At 42.4% G+C, this 21,170-nt stretch overlaps 1 protein-coding gene across 2 annotated transcripts in view; it reads left to right on the forward strand.

The window, feature by feature from the left end:
- Positions 1-1,716: 1,716 nt before the first annotated feature.
- JAG2 (jagged canonical Notch ligand 2) overlaps positions 1,717-21,170 on the forward strand; it is an 85,475-nt gene continuing 66,021 nt past the window's right edge. For both annotated transcript variants that reach the window (XM_083167108.1, XM_083167109.1), the window contains exons 1-2: positions 1,717-1,977; positions 2,864-3,187. In XM_083167108.1, coding sequence (XP_083023234.1) covers positions 1,861-1,977; positions 2,864-3,187 — 441 coding nt within the window. In that variant the 5' untranslated portion in view covers positions 1,717-1,860. The remainder of the gene's footprint in view (positions 1,978-2,863; positions 3,188-21,170) is intronic.

The following is a 21,170-nucleotide window of genomic DNA, read 5'->3' on the forward strand; positions in this document are numbered from 1 at the left end:
ATTTAATTTTTTTCTGGTCAAGTGACAGCGGGGGATATTCAGACCTGATCGCTGAGCTGCTACCCCCAAACTCCAGCTTCCTGTCAGTAAACTTGCCAGCGATTAAAAAAGTATCAGGATTTTATCCCAGAATGGCCCCGCACATGCGTACTATGGGGTGAATTCATGTACACCCGATTATCACCCAGCCTGTGAAATTGCAGCTATGCAATCAGGTCTGTATAACCCCCAGAGACATGTAGGCACACATATTGTATGAAGCTCAATGATTCGGGTCCAATTTTTACAGCAGCTGCAGAATCTCTTTAGGGTACAGCACAATCACTTTATTTTGAACTTCTGCTTGGTACAATAGCATGATTCGACCCCCCCCCCCCCCCCAAAAAAAAAAAAGATTATCAATTAACAGATTAGGATGATTTGCAGCGGCTGTCACTTCACTGTAGCCACATTTTGATCTGACAAATGAGTTTATAACATATTCCATAATAATAGGCCCGCTCAAAGCAAAGAGCTAGTCTGCTACCTTGTGATTGCCTCTGTGTTTGTGCATGTGTGAGAGAGAGATGTTGTTTCACTCGCTGCCAACAGATGGCAGTGTTTCGGAGACACATAATCAGACACTAGACATTTCCCAGTTTCCCAGAGCGAGCAAGATACTGCAAGTTGCGGCACTGTACAGTAACAACAGGGTCACGATTCTCTCCCATGCCTCTACACCTTCCACATGGTCCTCCCCAAAGAAGATAAGGAATCAATATTTGCACAATGCAAAAAGGAGACAAATCTTTGAAACACCTAAATAAACTAGAAGGATATTTTTTCCTCTTCAAATCTCTTGTTGTAAACTATTATATACTCATAGCTTAAGCTCTGTACTTTTACACCATCATTTCCTACACATTGGGGTTTATTTACTAAAATGAGAGTTATATTTCAGATAGACTGTTGCTATAAGCAACCATCCAGATTCGATCTATTGTCTTCTAGAAGGTGCTGAATAATGCGGATTGGTTACCCATAGCAACATCCCATCTCAAATAGAACTCCCATTTTAGTAAGGATTCGTGCCTACTCCTGGGCCATTGTCTCTCCCACTTGGAGATGTCTGCTGATGATTCGCCGCACAGCAAGCCCCATGGAATTCTATGTTGTTGCAGTGTGCCCATATGCAGCAAAGCATGGTATTCCTGATGCAAGGTGCCCCCGGAGAGGGATTCTAAGGATCCCTCCCAGGTTGTTCCCTTGGTTTTTGCATATGCTGGCACATCCTAAATCCCTCCACTTCCCTGGGACAGTGTAGTATAGGAATAGCTGTGTTGGCAGGTACAGTATGTTTGGTGTTATAAACACAGGTATGCATGAAATAGGGGCTGTATGTATTGCAATGAAAATGCGTTATGTTACATTCCACTTTTATTCTGCTCGCTATCTACTATCTATCTATATTATAGATATCTCTCTTATCTAATCTACCAATGCATAGAAGAGTCATGTGGGTAAACGGGAGTGTGTGTGTATGTATCCATAACAATTGCTGGCGGAGGTGCGCACACACACACGCACAGCACACACACACACCAACACACAGCCACACTCACACTGACACACACCACCACCTGCAGCAGCCACAGTCTTCCCCCGGGCCACGCCCCCAGCTCACCGCCCCCTCATGAATATGAATGACGTAGGGCGGCTGGCGGGTGGCTGACGTGCCTGTCAGTCAGGCAGCTCACATGCTGGTTAGCCTGGACTGGGAGAGCTGGGAGAGTGATGTGAGAGTTGGCTGGGGAGCTTCCCTGACATCCATCCCATGTATCTGCGCTGCTGCTGCTGCTAGCCGCCTGATGCCTTCACTCCATGGCTGCCCGCCTGTCATTCCCCGCGGCAGCACTCAGCTCGCTGCTGGCCATGCTGGATAGACCGGGATGCCCCCTGACCGCGGTGCTCCTCATCCTCATAACTTTCTGCGTGCAGGTAAGGCTGCCCCCTGCTCCCGGGCTAACGGTCTGTGCCCCGGTGCCCACCAGCATGACTACCACCTGGCTACCACCTTGTCAGTAGATCTGTAGCCTCCCTGCACCATAGCAACTTATTGTTTTATGATTGTGTGTGTATGTATGTATGTATGTATGTATGTATGTGTGTGTGTGTGTGTGTGTGTGTGTGTGTGTGTGTGTATATATATATATATATATATATATATATATATATATATATATATATATATATATATATATATATATATATAAAATCTCCATATATCCAGTGGCTATAAGTCTATAACTTGTACTGTATGTCAAGCTGGAGATGCTCACATATACTGTGTATGTATGTATGTATGTATGTATGTATGTATGTATGTATGTATATATATATATATGTGCACATCTATAGGTCCCTATATGACATTAAGGTATTAATGGAAGTTTATTTATTTTTTGACAATAAAAGATTGCATAAAGGATGTTATGCATTGCTACTATACATGTACAGTACAGTATGTGGCGTTTGCCTTCCATCTAGATAATGAGTACTGTATATCTATCTCTGCATAGACCAGAGTGTGCAATTATCTAGGGACTTAGGAGCTGCTATTTTGTGCTCTGTATTAGTATAATACACCCATATCATGCTGTAAGTGATCCCTGTCATAGATTGATGTGGTGCAGTTGTATTCCTGCAGCATTTCCCTTATGCAATCAATACATTTTACTGACCGGCAGCAATTATTCTGCATTTGTCCTGCTGAATGGGGAGGGGGGGTTGATGTGAAGCACGTTCCACCCCCCCCTTCCCACCCCCCAGGGCAGCTCCCAGAGCACCGTAGTAATGTCTCCCCCGTTTGATGTGTTATATTTAGGCTTCCCAGTCCACGGGTTATTTCGAGCTGCAGCTGAACTCGCTGAAGAATGTCAACGGAGAATTGTTGAGCGGAGAATGCTGCGATGATGTGAAGAGCTCCCAGAACCAGGACTGCAGCAAGGATGAGTGTGATACCTATCTCCGAGTGTGCCTCAAGGAGTTTCGGGCCAAGATTGCCCCTACTGGGCCGTGCAGCTACGGCTCCGGACATACGTCGGTTCTTGGTGGGAATACTGTTTTTTTGAACAAATTAAACCAACAGGGTAAAAGCACCCCTGGAGAGAATGGAAGGATTGTTATCCCTTTCCAGTTTGCCTGGCCAGTAAGTGACACAAATCATAAATTGTATTCTTGCTTTTATCTGGATGTGTGCTGGTTGCATACTGTACCTCCATATGTTCTATAGAGGGCAGTATAGCAATTGCTCCTGTGGTAATATGATGCCCTTCCTGGCTTTCTTCATCTTTTTTTAAGAAAGTTTATTTACCGTTGACGGTATGTGGATTATAATTCCTGAAGCGAAGGGCAATTGTCAGTTGTGCTTGTGACGATTCTGCAGCAGTGTCTCAGTTCCTCTGTACAAGTGTGGTTTCCAGGCATATCTTCTTCAGCTGAGCTTTGGAACGTTGTGTTTTGAGGAGAACCAATTATTCTAATTGTTTGGGGTTCATAAAAGTTGTCAGCCCCCCCCCAACACACACTTGTTGTTTCAGTATAAGTAAACACCAGTAGTGGATTTTGGCTTGAAGGAAATGGTTGCATTAAGTTCATCTTAGTTTGCATGGATACCAAGCTACCTGGGTGTCTTGTAACACCGGTTTGCAGATTAAGCTTTGCACAGGGTGCAGCATTGCGTGTACATGCTGAGTTCTTAGCCAAGGTTACTAGCAGTGTGTCGGACTTAGGATATTTTTTCCATATTCTTTCCCAAGATTAACTTGTTTATGTTGTCTTGAGAGTCTTGGATAATCATGACGTTAAGGTATAATGGAATATCTCTAAATATGACGGTGTACTATTATTCTGGGACCCCAAATGAGGGCTTCCCAATAAATATTTTAATGTTCTATTCGTGTCAGAACCCATACTATAATCTATCATGCACGAGTTTAAGAAAAGACCTCCTTCTGTATCTTAGTTTTGTGCATGTATTACAACGGACTTGACTAAGCATTTTTTTCTATATCTGTTTGCAATAAGACTATTAAATCTGCAAATGCGGAGACTAGCTGGCTGTTCTAATGGTTGGAGCGTGTTTATTGGTGAATCATGGGGAGAGGCTTTCTGTATGTGCTTACCTGGGAAATCTGATATTCCAGACAGACATAACGCAGCCTGGAGAGAGGCCGGCTCTGTGCTGGAGACTCCTCCGGGGAACGCTTTGTCACCTTAGGGGTGTGCTGCGCAATTGGCTTTCAGCCAGCGTGAGGCTTTGATAAGGGAGGAGGATGGGAGGATTATGACATTAACACATTATGTGTATGTTTAAACGCCTCTTGCAGCTTAATGTTTAGTCCTGTGTATTGGCTGAACAGATCCTTTTATTAATATGGATGTTTTTATTTTTTTTAATGATTTACATAACTGGGTCGATTCAGTATGTGGGCGTGGGAGACTTAGCTGTAATAACCGAAATGGACTTACTAATAGGAAAGGACTTTAAGTTGGTGGTGGCTTTTTAAGCGTTTTATTCAATATCCCATCCACATTATATAACTTTGCAAAAAGTGTGTGACTGTGTACCTTGAGTTAAAATATGAACCTCAAAACATCTGCTAAAAATGCCAGCGTTGCTCACAGCAACTGTTTTATTTTTTTTTATTTTTTTTTGGGTGCGATATTAAACTAAACTTCAATTAAATGACTGTATCTGTATTTATTTAGACTAAAAGGACAGTCACTGGCATTTTTTAGCGGTTATTTTGAGGATCTGTCACAGCAAAGTTGGCCCTCATAGGGTTAAAAAAATATTGTGATGAAAATGATCCTTTATCTTTTTTGGCATATGTCAATTTTATGTTTACGAATCAAATTCTAGTAAAAAAAAAAAAAATGGTTTGCTATATAGAAGTATTAGAAATGCTTTTCTGTGTGGTCATCGGGCCCCATTACCGTATGCAGAAATGTCCAGTCTCCTGTTCTCTAACTGTGAGAAACCCAATCCAAGTGTGAGTATGAGGCATGTCAGTAGTACTGACTCTGTGGGAGATTAAAGTGTATTAAACACACGGGTTTCACCAGTGGCTCATATAACTGGTCTTCCACCCCTCCTCCTCCTCCTCCTCCTCCTCCTCCTCAATTCTTCGCGTGCCCCCTTCACACACACACACCCCTTTCTCTTTGACGGAGACAGGTGTATTCCGCTATAGATCACAGGCGCTGTTCTAAATGTGATGGTTTCTGTCTTTGTGTAACCTGTGCTCTTCTTACACTGTGAGCTTTGGGGTTTGAATCCTACATGACGTTTTAGAGAATAAAATGTTAAAGTATGTTGGCGTCACCTCCCGGTCGGTGTGCTTTAATTTATCATGCTTTCAGATGTGTCATTCAGTGTTTGTATAGCTGCAGGCCAGGCATGTTGGCGGGTGATCCTGTGCTGCTTTCTTTTATCATTTTCATTAAACAGTTTGACTATGTGGATTGGGGGGATAGAATATGTAACACAATAAGTTGTACTATTTTAAGAGCTGTCCTGCTGTAACAGGTTTAGACAAACGTGATTTTAAAGAATCAAAGTCCTATTTTTCGATACTGGAAGTCTGGTTCTCCATGGAGTGTGACATTTTTTTTTATTTTATTTAAAAGACCAGTCACGTGTCTGTAACAAACCATGCATTGGTTATGAAACTTAAGTGATGTGTGAATTCTTAAACCCTTTATATTGTGGCAGTATTGTACACTAACCCTTTTAGAATCCTGGCATACAAATTCTAAAAGGGTTTACAGAACTAGAAGTCCCAGGATTCCCTGACCAACTTGCATTACACAAGCCACAGGTGTCTGGCCTCTGGGCTCAGGCAAAACACTGTTTTTATGGTTTATATATATATATATATTGTTTTAGTGATTGGGAGAATTCTAACAGAAGTAATGTAATCTCTCCTAAAGGCTCATTCGCCATCTTTATAGGGCTTTCCCGCGAACTTGAATCCTGAAAGTGCATTTAGAAACAGGATGCATAATCCCTTATGGCCTTAGGTGGGTTGGATATATCTTCACTGTTGTATATAGATTCTCTAAGCTTCAAAAGTGATAAAATGGAGAGTGATAAACAACCAACCAATCAGCTCCTGTCTGACATTTTTCAAACACAGTCTGTGACATGGCAGGTAGGAGCTGATTGGCTGGCTGTTTATCACTCTCCATTTTATTACTTTTGAAGTTTAGAGAATCTAGCCCATTGTATCTTAAGCAACGCACGATTTGGCATACATTTTAGAAACTGAATGCATAAGCACATACGGTGTAATGGTTAGCATTACTGCCTCACAGCACTGAGGCCATGGGTTCAATTTCCACCATGGCCCTAACTGTGCGTAGTTTGTATATTCTCCCTGTGCTTGCATGGGTTTCCTCTGGGTACTCCGGTTTCCTCCCACAATCCAAAAATATACTGGTACATTAATTGGCTCCCAACAAAAGAAATAACCCTAGAATGTCTGTGTGTGCGTGTACAGGGACAGGGAATGATGTGAATGTTCCAATATTCCCTGTAAAGCGCTGTGGAATATGTGTGCACTATATAAAATTGATAAAGTACACATGTCAGGCATTGTTGTTAATCTGTATACAGTATATTAATGGCAAATTATTATGGTACTTGACCCTTTTTAACATATGACTAATACCCCTTCTACACCTAAATCCCGTTTCCGACCTAGCATTTGGGACAAGGATCTAAGCCAGGTCGGATCCGGGATATGCACCATTTACACTGCAGTGCCTACCCGCAGTGTAAACGGGGGCGGCGCTTAGAGATGACATAATCTCCACGCACGACGCTCTGGACCGCCTAGCTTGGGGCAAGCCCAGCACCAAGGTAAACTGCTGGGCTTCCCCCAGCCCCTTGCACCCCCTCAGCTCCCGTCCGCGAGGTGAATGGCTGCCGCACAGTACAGCAGACAGCAGCGGAGGCTATGTGTGCCCCGTCCAACCTTCATGTTGACCGCAGGACGCTACGGTCGGGAGGTTGGGCTCCCCCATTGGTGTAAACGGAAGCCGGGTTGGATGACCCGGTGTAACTATTTACACTGCCCTCTACCCAGGTCCTGCCTATGTTCTACCCTGGTTAGGACCTTGGTAGAACTCACTAAAATCTAATTCTCTCTGCACATTTTACATCTGCCCCACCTGCAGTGCACATGGTTATGTCCATCTAAGAAGGATTTTGTCAGAAAGAGTGAACTAGAATAAGGCCCTCTGTCTCTTTAATGACTTCCAAAATCTTCTGTTCTGCAGCTTGAGAAACAGGATTTCAAGGCTAAGTGTCACTCTGTCATACTTGATTCGGAGCTTAAAGACTAGTTCGCTGTTCCTTAGCAACAAGCTATAAGTAACCAATGATATATGCCCTGCGGACAGACGCTTTCAGAAACTAAACACCTGTTCAGGTTTCACCTGGGATAAGATTTGTAAGAGTTCTATAAACAAACTTCAATGATCACCCTGCCCTCCCCCTTTTGTAAATGATAATACAAAATCAATATTATCTGGCTTGGCTTCTCTCCTTTGGGACATAAACTCCTCTGGGAAAGCTAAATCTGTTTAAGTTTCTTTCCTGCTTTGTATAAAGTCGCCATCTGTGAACTACTGTTTTGGTTTGTTATTCATTTAAATAGCATTTTTTTTTATGTTTGATGCTTAAAAATAGCTTGCAGAGGATTTTATTTTTGTATTATATACAGATGAAGCAGCTCTCAACGGATCTGCTTCTGGCGATAGAATCGGCAATCGCCGCTGTGCGCCATCTGACAGAAGGGAGCATGAGACGCTTGAGCGCCCCCTTCTGTTGGAGCCCGCCGCTGCTCCCATCACCCCATCAGGAGTTGAAAAAACCCTGCTTAGTGGTGGTTGCAATTAACTGTCAGAAATATGTCACTTCTGCTATTGGTGTATGAATGTTGCAGCTATAGCTGGTGAAGATTTTGGCTGCTGCAGAATCCATTATCAGGGTGGCAGTAGAGAGTAGAAATTTACACATGGTGCAATATCGGGGCATTTTCTAAGCGATCTTACTAGATTGCATAGAAAATGCCCCTACATAGCTCCATGAATGTAGGGCCATAGCAATGCATGGCGCCTCACGTCCACATCGCCTGGCAATTAATATCCAGCATGCTGGATACATCTATAATTACCGTTGTCAGGGCCAGTGTTCTCACCGGAGAACACAGGCACTGACCGATCGCTCAGCAAACAGTGCTGGCACATCGCAGTGTCCTGAGGGATCTAGCATCGCTCAGATCCCTCAGCAAATCTCCCATTTGTAGTCCCCTTATCTTCACATCTCTACCTTGTAAAGTGAGCTATATACTTTCATCACTGTACATATTAGATTACAATGTACAGTAGACAAGGGTAAACCATTTCCTTTTTTTTTTCTTCTGTCTAGGAGCTCCTGTGGTCATGCGCTATCAGACTTGACACACATTGACATTGAAGGAAAGGGGTTCTAAACTCCTTTTAGGATTGTCCAAAAATTGGGTTGATGGGTTGCTAACCTGAGTACTGTATGGGGCCATGTTAAAAACCTAATGCATCTTATTCAGCGATGCGTTTGTGTGTTTGACAGAAAAAGGTTGACAACCTCTAGTTCGACTACTACTGGTTGACATAGGCAAAAGGTTGACATGAGGCTTTCATGAATTTATTTATTTTTAATAAAGGACTAGTTCATACTTTACCATCCCAGAATAAATGGAGGGGGGGGGGGGATATACAGTAATTTAATAGCAAGGCAACGTTCCCAAACCATGGCGAGTAGAGCGGTACACTTGTACAGTGTCGACCTGTTAACTACCTCGAATTAGTCATTCCCAATTTGGAACAAATCTACTACAATTGGGACAGTAAGGATGATGGGAAAAGTTAAATATTATGATTTTTGTATACATAACCCTTTAAATAGAGTGGAGGCGATCCAGTTTACCCCTTAACTCATTGGGAGCGAAAAACTCCCTTTTTTCCCTGATGGTTTTTTTTATTGTGCCATCTGATTGGGTGACCTGAGATCCGTTTCCCCGCAAAAACACACTGTGTTTAGCCTGGCCAAAGCGCTTGACCTGCCTGAGTCAGGCAAAACAAATCCCTGGTAAGTCACGGCACACTTATCGGGGCTAATTAGATAGCATTGGACAAGCCAGCAATTGCGGATAATAGGAGATGGACCAGTATATAACTTATGTAGTTTGGCTATTTCATAGAAACCTCACCACAAAAATGTGAATGGAGCACTAGGATTCAGTTGTTGCACCAAACCGTGTACAGTAGTAGTAGTAGTACGTTTATTTATAAGGCGCCACAAAGTGTCCGCAGCGCCGTACATAGCAAACAAAAAAAAAAAAAAAAATTACAAGGTAACGTACAGGGTGTGTAGAAAGATACAGTATAAATAGGGGTATAGCTGGTAGAACTAAAATCAGCATCAGTTCAGAAGTAGGTGTCAAGATAGTCAAGGAGACCGAAGATGAAGTAGAGGAAGGGAAGAACAGGACAGGAGCACAGGTGAGGTAATGAGGTAGGGTGAGTACGTGAGGAAGGAGGGCCCTGCTCATAAGAGTTAACATACTAAAAATAGGTGGGTGGACGAACGAAATACAATAGGATAAGTAGGAACGGAGGGGAACGGAGGCAGGATAGGAGGATCAAAAGAGGTTAGGAGGAGGGATAGGCTAGTCGAAAAAAGTGGGTTTTGAGGGAGCGCTTGAAGGAGGTAAGGGAATCAGATACAGTCTTTCTTGTATTTAATATATACATGTTATTCTTTAAACTTTAATAAATTAACAATCAAACTAAAGCAACATTTTTGACCTTTTTATCTATGTTTTTCTGGCATTTTTCTTATGTTTTACCATGGATTATTTTATTTATTTTCATTTTGTACCTTTTTTTCAGTAGCTGTGCTGTGGGAGAGCAGTTTTGTATTTTGTCTCAGGATAAACAAAACCTGTGGATGTTTTTTTTTTCCTTGTTTTTTTTCTATTTGTTTTTAATTCTTATTTTAATGGCCTAGCCAAAGCAGACAGGTTGCTTTGTAATAAACAGACATAAGCAATGTATTGTGGCAGATGCAGCATATTTCCACATGAGAATAATGTGGAAAATCCAGACCAGATTTTAGATCAGCAGCCGGAAAATTAGATCCAGTCCAGGTCTCCTAACTGACTTGATCAGGGTTGGGCTGATTAATCTGCACCTGTGTTCTCCTGATATAAGTGTTTCCAGGGCAGAGGGTCATTGCTCTTGATGGTGGAATAGCTGCCCAGGTGATAGGCCGGGGGTGTAGCCTACGGTAGGGACCACTGGAACATACTGAGGAGTTTGTACTATGCTTTGACATCTGTATGCTGTAACCAGTCTTGCTTATGCTGATTACCTGGTAAGCTCTTTACCTTCTACAGAATAAAGACCAAGACTTCATCTTTATCATGTTCCTGTTACATCCATGGTTCTATAGGTGCAACCCCTCCCCCCATTGAAACTCCTGGGTGGCAGGACTGCTTACAGTGATTTTGCATACAATGTATCGCATGCAATCCCAGCCATGCCTGCTGAAAGGCTTGGTGACGTGATAATATCATGCAGCATGCGTGATCTTCAGGCTCCGATGCAATGCTCAGGGGACATGCATCGCATCGGTCCTGATGTCAAACGCATTCAATTTAGTCACTGTTTGTCCAATCTCTCACCAGAGTCGGATGAAGTGTGACCAAATTGCTGTGGAATCGACCTAGTGGATGGTGCGCCTTATATGAAATCCGCTTCAGCATATTTCCTTCCAGTACATAGATGAGTCCGTATTGCTAGCTGCCAATACTGTGATTTTCAACCCGTTTTTACCTTATGGCACACTAACTAAGATTTTAAAATTGCCAATGCACACCATGAGATCCCCCAGAGGGCAAAACACATTGGGACCCCCCACAGGAAAAAAAAAAAAAAAATCTATTGGCCCCCATATAAAATAACAATCACACTGGCCCCCACAGGTAAAACAAAAAAAATACATTGGCCCTTTACATGAAAAGAAGAGACCAGTAAATAACAGAACTGGTGGTGGCTGTAAACTGGTTTGGGCATCTCTAGATCTGGGGGCACACTTAAGAACAGCTAAAGGCACATTAGTTGGTACAGTGGTTGAAAAACAATGTTCTAGAGATTAGAACACCTGTACATTGTTGGCCTTGCATAGCTGATCACTACTTAAAAACCTAGTTAATGCTACCTTAAACCTGTATTAATCATATTGAAGGAGTAATGCAGGGGTCAGCCTCCTGACTGATCCAGATAAACCGATCGCACTCGCAGCGCAAAATCGCCAAGCTCTGACCTAGCTGCTTAATGTATGCAAAATAGACGCACTTTCATGTAGACAGGATCACTCCAATTTCAATGTATGTCGCACATGGTTATTGGTTCTGCAGCAATGAGCGTGTCTACATCTGTAGGCAGATGTTTAACAGAATTAAACTTATGTGAGAAATAAAAATATTTTTGTCCTAAAATAGAAATGGCAGTTTTTGAATCAGTGTTATGACCCATACACACCAGGCGATTTTGACCTCAAAGTACCAAAAAAAAATTCTTTGCTGTTTTTAAGCTCAAAATCTTCAAGTGTGTATGTCTGGGTGGTGAGCATGATACGTGATCCCGCAGTCTTACTGTGGAAAGTGGTTCATCATCCCTCAGTTTGTATGCACAGAGCGATGTCACATGATCGCTCGGTAAAAAGTGTGTTTGCACCATTACACTTTACAAGCAACTGTGGTGTCTTCTAGTCCCATATTTACACATACAGTATTGTCACTGGTGCCTTGTATTAATACGGCCACTTGGGGGGGGGGATTCATCTGGCTGCCGTTGTGGCAAATGTTCTTGATGGTGTCCATGGACCTATAAAGTATGTTACTTGATGTTTATATTGTGCTCGCTTGTCTTGTTGTTGTCTTCTTCCAAATGGAGCTTCATCACCCATCAAGAAGAACTCTGCTCTACATGCTTCATGTTTACAAAGCTCCATCCACAGCTGTTACCGCAACCTTTACAGATGTGCCCATGTACATCTAGCCTGCTTCTCCATTAAATACAGAAAAGGAAAGTGGGCGATTGCGCTAATTAATGATAAACAATTAAATAGATAAATACTTGGATAAAATAGAAATGGTCAGGTGTGAATAATAAAATATATTTAATTATGACATATGAATAATATATAAAAAAGCAATCATTGGCAAGGAATAAAAAAAAAAAAAAATTGTAAAAAATGGACACTGAATCAATAGTCACCCTTGTTTGGAGAGGAGTATGCCAGTCCATTTAGGGAATTATCCCAGATGTTTTATGGAGAGTCCAGGAAATTTTGTAATCCAGACGGTTGGTAAACACTCCAGTGCTGTTGCCCCTTTGGTATCCACGAATTGTAACCGGGCTTCCTTTAGGAGGTGGCGTGCCTCCAAGATGGTAGTTTTGCCACGGATGGTGGTAAGAAGGGCCAGTCCACTTGTAGTTGCATAAGAGTGTCCCAAATGAGGGCAATGGATAGTCTCCAACTCCAAATATATGTGACTGGGGTGCTGGTGATCAGGGTCCCATTAGAAATGCACCTACGCGTTTCGCTGTCTGTGGCAGCTTTTTCACAGACAGCGAAACGTGTAGGTCCATTTCTAATGGGACCCTGATCACCAGCACCCCAGTCACATATATTTGGAGTTGGAGACTATCCATTGCCCTCATTTGGGACACTCTTATGCATCTACAAGTGGACTGGCCCTTCTTACCACCATCCGTGGCAAAACTACCATCTTGGAGGCACGCCACCTCCTAAAGGAAGCCCGGTTACAATTCGTGGATACCAAAGGGGCAACAGCACTGGAGTGTTTACCAACCGTCTGGATTACAAAATTTCCTGGACTCTCCATAAAACATCTGGGATAATTCCCTAAATGGACTGGCACACTCCTCTCCAAACAAGGGTGACTATTGATTCAGTGTCCATTTTTTACAATTTTTTATTTTTTTTATTCCTTGCCAATGATTGCTTTTTTATATATTATTCATATGTCATAATTAAATATATTTTATTATTCACACCTGACCATTTCTATTTTATTCAAGTATTTATCTATTTAATTGTTTATCATTAATTAGCGCAATCGCCCACTTTCCTTTTCTCTGTATATTGTACTGGAGGTGACTCCTCCTGTGTATAGATTGCTGCTTAAGCCAAGCACACTCATATAAAGCGCCTTTAGAATTGATATAGATTTCTATATCAATTTTTTTCTTCCTCGTTTCTCCATTAAATAGCCCTTCTAGTCACGCCATAGCATGGAGGTTTTTTTTTTCCTTTTGAAGTAGCATAATTTTTACTAAACAGAGCAGATAGGATGCACAAGCAGCTTCTGCTGATTTAAAATAATTATTGACATGTCTACTGTATATTCAGTGTGTGACCGCTGCTGTATCTGCATACGAAATGCTGTTAGTGTTTTTCTAGAAAAAGTTTGGTTTTATAGCTATCTAAGTATATTATAGTGTTAATTCTAGCACCCGCCAACTTTATAAACCCATGCAGTTCCTCTTCACTGCCTGGAGTGTCACTGTCTGCTGTAGTGCTTCGAGTACAGTGTGGTCTGTATATCAGCACTGTAGGCTTAGATCTTTATCAAGGGGATCTGAGTCCAGTTGAAGCCACAAAGTGCTAGTGTGAAAAGTCCTAAGGTGCAAGGATAGAGTCCTCCAATCTATGCGTTTTGGGGATATGTCCCCTTCTTCAGGTTTGGATCTAGGTTTGACCTAGAAAATGTGAACTGTCTGGTGGTCTTGAGGACTGAGGTTGAGAACCACTGGTCTACATAGATGCCGTCAAAGTGTAACGGGTGCGCTCGCCATGCTCCGGGCACGGTGCCTAGCAGGGTTACAGGGTGCATAAGATGGATTTACTTCATGTTCCACATGTACACTGTATCCATATTGTTGCATAAAAACTGGTCCAAAAGGGTGATGTGTCCTGTCCCCATTGACTGCACACATGTAGGGCAATATCCATTACGGACTACGGACCACTTTTATTAACTAGCTGATGATTGGTGTAGAATGACATTGAGGACCCCAACCCCTGCATTATATGGTGCACACACAATGGTTGTAATTGCATGAAGCTGGGGAAGCCACATTTACCTTCTGCTATAAGTGATTCTATTCAGATGTGGGGCTATGAACCCACAAGGGGATACCAGTGCTGCCAAGTGATTAAACTGCTCCTGCCTAATATCTGAGCTTGCTCCAGCCCCATTCTATATGCCGGAGGTGCATCAAAAACCGGCTTCCATTTGCCATACACATTAGTTTGAATTGCACAGGCGTGCCGGCCCTGGGTGTCTGATGGTGCGGCGTTGTGAAAAATGCCCTTGGGAGAACACTCTACATCATATTTTGGTTTTGTGTTGAATTAATATTGAATGTAGTAACATATTGTACTTGTGTAATGTTTACCTGTATGAGAATTGCTTTGTCCATGTTCAAGTGCAGCCTCTATCCACATTACCATGTGTTTTAAGGGGTTGATTAAAATGCAATGGACCTTGAAAGCTTTTATAGACCTTTTAATGTTTAGCGAGAGGCTGTGTTTTGCTATGTAGAGCACGAATGAGCGCACAGGAGCTATGTTCTCACACGTTTCATTTGGACCTACCTTGAAAGCCTGTTTTTTTTTTTTTTTTTTTTTTTTTTTTAAACTACACTTTACATAGTCTTTTAAAAAATGTTAGCGTTTTTATTGTTGGATGTTTATTACATGTATGAACTATGTCCTGATTACCCCTTTCACCTCGGACACAGGTTATTGCCGTGATGCTTGACCTATGGACCTCGGCCGAGGTGCGGTGTGAAAGCACCACAGCTTATAACCTGGGTTGACCAGCCTGGCAATACGACCTGGGTTAAACCCGGGTTGCCCTCTGTATAATGGACGACCAAGGTTTAATGTGAAAACGTCGGACCCGGAGTTGCGATCCTGGGTCCCACCCAAGAACGGTTACCATCCTGATATCTCCATAACTGTTGACAACTTGACAATCTACCCTACCCCACAAGCTCGTTGCCTAGGGGCCATCCTCGACTCCTGAACTGTCCTTTCTTCCCCACATTCAATTGGTCTTCAAACCATGTTGCATGCGTCTTAAAAACATCCAAAATACGACCCTATATCACACAAGACACTACTAAATCTCTTATCCATGCACTCATTATATCCCGCACTGATTATTGCAATAGTCTCCTAACTGGTCTTCCCAAGAACAGACTCTCACCACTGCAATCCATTTTAAATGCTGCTGCTGGGCTGATCGTCTGCTGATCCGCTCTGCCAGTCCCTCCATTGGTTGCCTGTATCTTACCTTATTCAATATAAAATACTTCTACATACAAAGCTATTAACCATACTGCACCAGCTTATATCTCTTTACAAAATATCTCCCAACTCGACCACTCCGCTCTGCACAAGATCTGCATCTCTCTTCTGCACAGATCACTAGCTCCCATTCACTAATACAGGACTTTCAGGTGTTCCCTGAAAACTCACCTCTCAGGCAAGCATATCGTAGTTAAGTTCTACATGCATAACCCTCTGAGGCAATTATGTGTTATATAGCTTCCCTTCTGGACCTGCAACTTGGTGGGACTGCTATGCTATTACTGGTGCCTGTCCTTGTGTTTCCCTCTTATGGAGTCCCTATAGATTGTAAGCTTGCAGCAGGGCCCTCTTACCTCAAGTCTGTCTGTTGTTACCCAGTTTGTTTTATCACTGTCTACTATTGTAAAGCGCAACGGAATCTGCTGCGCTATATAAGAAACTGTTAATAAATACATTTTTATATTAAATAAAAATGTATATACCCTGAAGCACAAAGGGAATCAAACAATGCTATGGTTATTTACATACTGTAGTGTCCAATCCCTTAAGTTATGCATAAAGTAATCCTCTCTGTGCCATCATGGCCATCTTGGCAATGTGCGCTGGGTCTCCGGTGCGCTGGGTCTCCGGCAACAATCTCCTATCTATCTGTCATGGACCAAGAGGCTCAATTCTGCCTTCAAATTCTAGGTTTCTGTGTTTAATTCCTAGAACAATAAATCTTCAATCTTTAAATGGAGAGACCAGCGTAAAGATGTTCCAAAACCGTTCTGTAGCGAAACTTAATGGAAAGAGAACGGGTGTTTAATCTAGTTCTTTACCGGAATGTGTAGTGTTCATTCTAGCAGCCTGCATCTTTTAAAACTTGTGCAGTTCATCTTCCCTACCTGAGGTGTCACTCTCTGCTGTGGTGATTCTAGAACAGGTCTGGCCTGCATATCCATGCTGAAATCTAGACTATACTGTGCTAGAATCACCACAGCAGATATCGACACCCAAACAGAAAAGAAGAACTGCACAGGTTTTAGTAGATGCAGGGTGCTAGAATGATCACCACATATGTCTATAAAATCAAGTAAAAGCCTCAAATCCATAGATCTAGAATGGGATTAACCCCCTCCATTTGCTTTTATCAATTGTTTTTACCTCAGAATTTTCCCCCAATGATTAGGGTGTTATTTTTTTTTTTTTTTTGCCACCCCAAAGAATTGTACAGTGAATTAGCTAATGCATCCCATACATCGGCCAGATAATTCCTACATGCGGATTGGACATTATTGAGCAGCAGTCCGTTGGGGAATCTGAAAAATCAAGTAAACCAAACCTTTGACACCCTAAACCAGTGATGGCTAACCTTGACACTCCAGATGTTGTTGAACTACACATCCCAGCATGCCCTGCAACAGTTTTAGCACGACCAAATAGCAAAACTGCATCAGGGCATGCTGAGATTTGTAGTTCAACAACATCTGGAGTGTCAAGGTTAGCCAATACTGCCCTAAACCCTGTTGTCCTAATTGGTATATAGAGAATTTACAATATGCATTATAGGATCTATACAACCATAGGCGTGCGCAGCCCATCTTATTAGAGGGTGCACAATTTGAGGGGCGTGTCTATCGCCACCTACTGGGCGTGTATAACACTGCCCACTTATTTATGATATATAGATATACATATATAAGTTTATAATAAAAAAAAAAAAAATCTATTACACCCCCCTGGCCATCTCTCCCCTAACATGCTGCCTGACCACCAGTGACAGACATACCTGGTGCCCACGCAGAGAGACAGACAGTGACTGAGGACTCAGGAATCCGATCAGAAAGTCACAGCAGTGAGATCAGGAGCACTCTGGAGCCGGGCGGGCGGGCGGGTGCGGGGATGTCACGATAGAGGTGGGGGCTGAAACTGAAAGGGCAGCGATGGATCCAGCGCTGCAGCACCCGGCCGCGATGACGCAGTTTGACGGCTTTTATCTGCTGCAGGCTGGAGGTGAATTTAGCAGCGTGAGGGGGGTGCCTCGTGCGTACGCCTATGTATACAACATAAATTAATATAAACGACAATATCCTTAATGATAACTGTTGGTACCCGACCAAGCAGCCAATGTTCCTTTTTGATGCATTATAACAGACATGATTAGCAAGGGTAATTTTTGAAACTCTTCAAGTTTATATCTTCTCTCCTGTGTCCTATCTGTCTTCAAAGGTTCTAACACTAGTACAAAAACTTGAATGCTGTCGGTTTCGAGATATAAATAAAATACAGTTCTAAGCACCCAATGACTGCTGTGGTGACAAGGTGAAGTTGAGATTGGGACCATTTGCACTCACAAAGTGTTCCTATCAGAAGACACGGCTTGTGGTGTCATAAGGGCTTTATCGTTCTAATGACTTTCATCATTACTCCTTTTTATCAATGCGGACCTCTGCACAATTCTAGCTGTCATACCGTGTACACATAAATGCTCCCATGTGTCTCAAACACAGGGCCAAATTTAATAGGGTGAGAGTTTCAGAAAGTGAGAAATTCTGGGAGAGTTTTCCCCTGTTTTTTAAAGCAGCAATCAATTACATGGAAAAATCAACCTGGTTTTGCAGTGTAATTGATTGCTGCTTTAAAAAACAGGGAGAAACTCTCACATTTGGCCCACAGTGTCTTATTCTTATGAATAGCAAAACTTTTTTTAAAAAGGCTGATTTTTAAGAATCTCATTCATTTCATGAAATGTATATCGTTTTAGTTGCTGCTTTTTGTATTCATATTAAAGTTTCAAAAGAGTGGCTTGTGATACGTATAACAATATTATACCCCATTTCTGCTCAAATCTCGCGTCTGACCTGGGACTTTGCCAGGTTGTACCTGACTTAATCCCAGTTTCCACCAGACCATAGTCCTTGGTTTTTTCCAGCTAGTCTCAGTACTGCTCCCTGTAAAACCCAGAAAAACCTGTGGACATCATTAAAAAATAAGTTTTGTCGCCATCAGTAAATAAGGATAATGTATTTGTCAAGATAATAATCAGCGGCTTTTTGGATTTACCAGTGTAAAAAATGGGTAAGACCTGGGATTTTTTTTTCTTCCTTGCAGCAGTTTCCACGGAGCTGATTCCCAATTATACCTGATAATTACCTGGGGTTTTTTTTTTGGAAAGGCATACCCCCCAAATGTCCAGATTACAATGAGACAGTCAATGTTGGGTGGCAATGTTCCACAGTGGGTGGGGGCGGCAGTTGGGGTAGCTGGAGATCACCACTGCTATGCTTCTAAAAGCATCCGGTTATCAGAGAATAGATGGGGATGCCCTGCTGCTAGGGGAGTGGTGGGTACGCCCCCAAAATTGTTAAAAGCTTAGGGGCATGGCCTTTTACAGCTTCCCAAGTCGGAGACCATGCCCACTGGAACAAAATCTTCACCCGTTTTTCGGGATAGATACGCATTCGACGCTGCAGGTACCAAGCTACAGGATGGAAATGTTGAGATGTATTTAAAAGCGGTATTATATGTGACCCATGTATACAAAGTTTGAAAGAGTACATGTTTGGTGTAGATGAACAAAGGGTGTTCATAAATATAAGAATACAATCTCTTGACTCTCATGGATAAAGCCGTATACTGTAGTCCAGTTTTGGTTGTTTCTGATCAAACATTTTATCGCACACAGCAAACCAGTTGTAAGGATGCTGTGCCGAATACATTACGGGATTAATATGCTTTGCGTCACCTGGAAATCAGGGTAAATGATAACAATACATTTTTACTTGTGATGCCTTTTTATGGATATCTTTGCATTGTACTGCACTTCCCAGCTACGGAACCTAGAAATATGAGTTCTTGAACATTGCATTGCGTTTTATAGCACCAATTGTTTTTGCGCTCCAGTAAGTCATGCGTTTCCTACTGAGCTCTTCAATTGTTTCTGCCCAGGGGTGCTAATGAGATTTCTGCGCTCACCCTCCTGAGTTAACAAAAATCCTTTGCCCAGGTTTAGCAACTTTACCCATCTAAACCTAGTGCACAAAGTAATGTGTAGCCATGATACTTGCCCCTGTCAGCAAAAACAATTGAACATCTCCATTGGGAGGGAAGTTCAATTGTTTGAGCGTTTAACAACAGCATTTTCATTGTTTGATCCGGCACCACTGCGTGATTTATACTCTCTTGCCTACTGAGGTGGTGATCGGAAATCTGTTGTCGGCCATTTGTACATACTGACCAGGTGCAGATGTTGGTGACAGGATGATCAGCTGATAGGAGGGGGTTGTATTGCGGGGTTGAAATTGAGAAATCAGTGTGGATAAGCGGCTTGGGTAAGAATAATTACTACTGTTTTTATGTTTTGTTAATAAAATAAGGTAAAAGCCTAAGAATCCAAAGATTCTTGGGTAAATATTTTGACCATAATTGGGTGATGTCGAACAGGTTGGGAGAGATAATTTTATGTGAAGTAGAAAGTAAGAGTCCAGTGTGAGTCCAAGTAGTCATCATGTTAGACTAGTGGTCGAGCAATTTATGCAAACATGCCATTAAACTTGTACCAAGTGTCTTCTACCATTGATATATAGAGGGGTATTCAATGCTATCGACGGCGAGATGTGCCGATAGCTTGCGGTCAGTATTCAACTCTCTCCCCTTCACTCGCTGTTTTCACCCCCCCCCCCTCCTGTTCCCTGCGGGTGGAACCGGTGAGTGCAACCATTAAAAAGGCGGAGCTCGCCACAAAATGCAGCGGACTTGCTTGCATTTCCGTCAAACCTTTAAGGGGATCCTTGCCGTCCTTTGATGGTGAGGAGTTACATTGAATACTTGGAGGATGGCTTGTTTTCGTCAAGGAAAAGCCGGCCTCATTGAATATCGCCCTTAATGTAGCCCGGTTGTGGCTAGAAGCTGGTTTTTACCAGAATTTTTGGGTCCGTCATAATAATGTTCCTTAAGTCCTGCAGACAACAGATTTCTGAGCTGTAAGTTGAGCTCTAATATCATAGTAAAGCTCTGTGCACTGTACAGTGATGGTAAGCAGATCAGCTGCAAGAAAGCTCTGATTCCCGTCATTTACATTGTCTGCTACTAATGCTATGCTGGCTTGTCTCCCAGTACTCCTGAAAGCTCTGACTGCACCATTCCTTCTGCTTGCAATGCTGTCTGTGCCATGCAGTCTTCGCTCATCCCGGCTGATAACTCTGCAGGGAATTTCAATATTTCAGTGGTTTTCATCCATTCCACCAGATGAAAACAAGGTAAAAGTACCGATCACTTAGCATACTAATGCTCCCAGGTACTGTACGTGTAACACCTTTTATATTAAAAACAAAAGTAACTTTTTCGTTTTTTGTGAAACAATGCAAATTAGTTATTACAACGACCTATACCTGCTAAATTAGTCTGACTGTTTCAAACTTGTGTCTCCGCATTACCCTTGCACCAAATCTAGGATCCATCCAAATTTTAAAGTGAGGATAAATATCCAACTCTGGGGACTAGAGCCAGATCTGGGGGCTCATGGATGCGAGGACACACACACGCACACTCATTCAGGGAGAATCACCAGCAGCATGCTGCGTAGCGTTGGCACGGGTTTCAGATGTGTTCTCATTGGTGTGAATAAGCTTTAGTTAAGTATTGGTATAAGTGGCAGCCAGTCCTCTAAAAGTTTTAGATATTATATTCCGCA

This window comes from Crinia signifera, chromosome 12 (assembly GCF_055691185.1).
Source record: "Crinia signifera chromosome 12, ASM5569118v1, whole genome shotgun sequence".
Classification (NCBI taxonomy): Eukaryota; Metazoa; Chordata; class Amphibia; order Anura; family Myobatrachidae; genus Crinia; species Crinia signifera.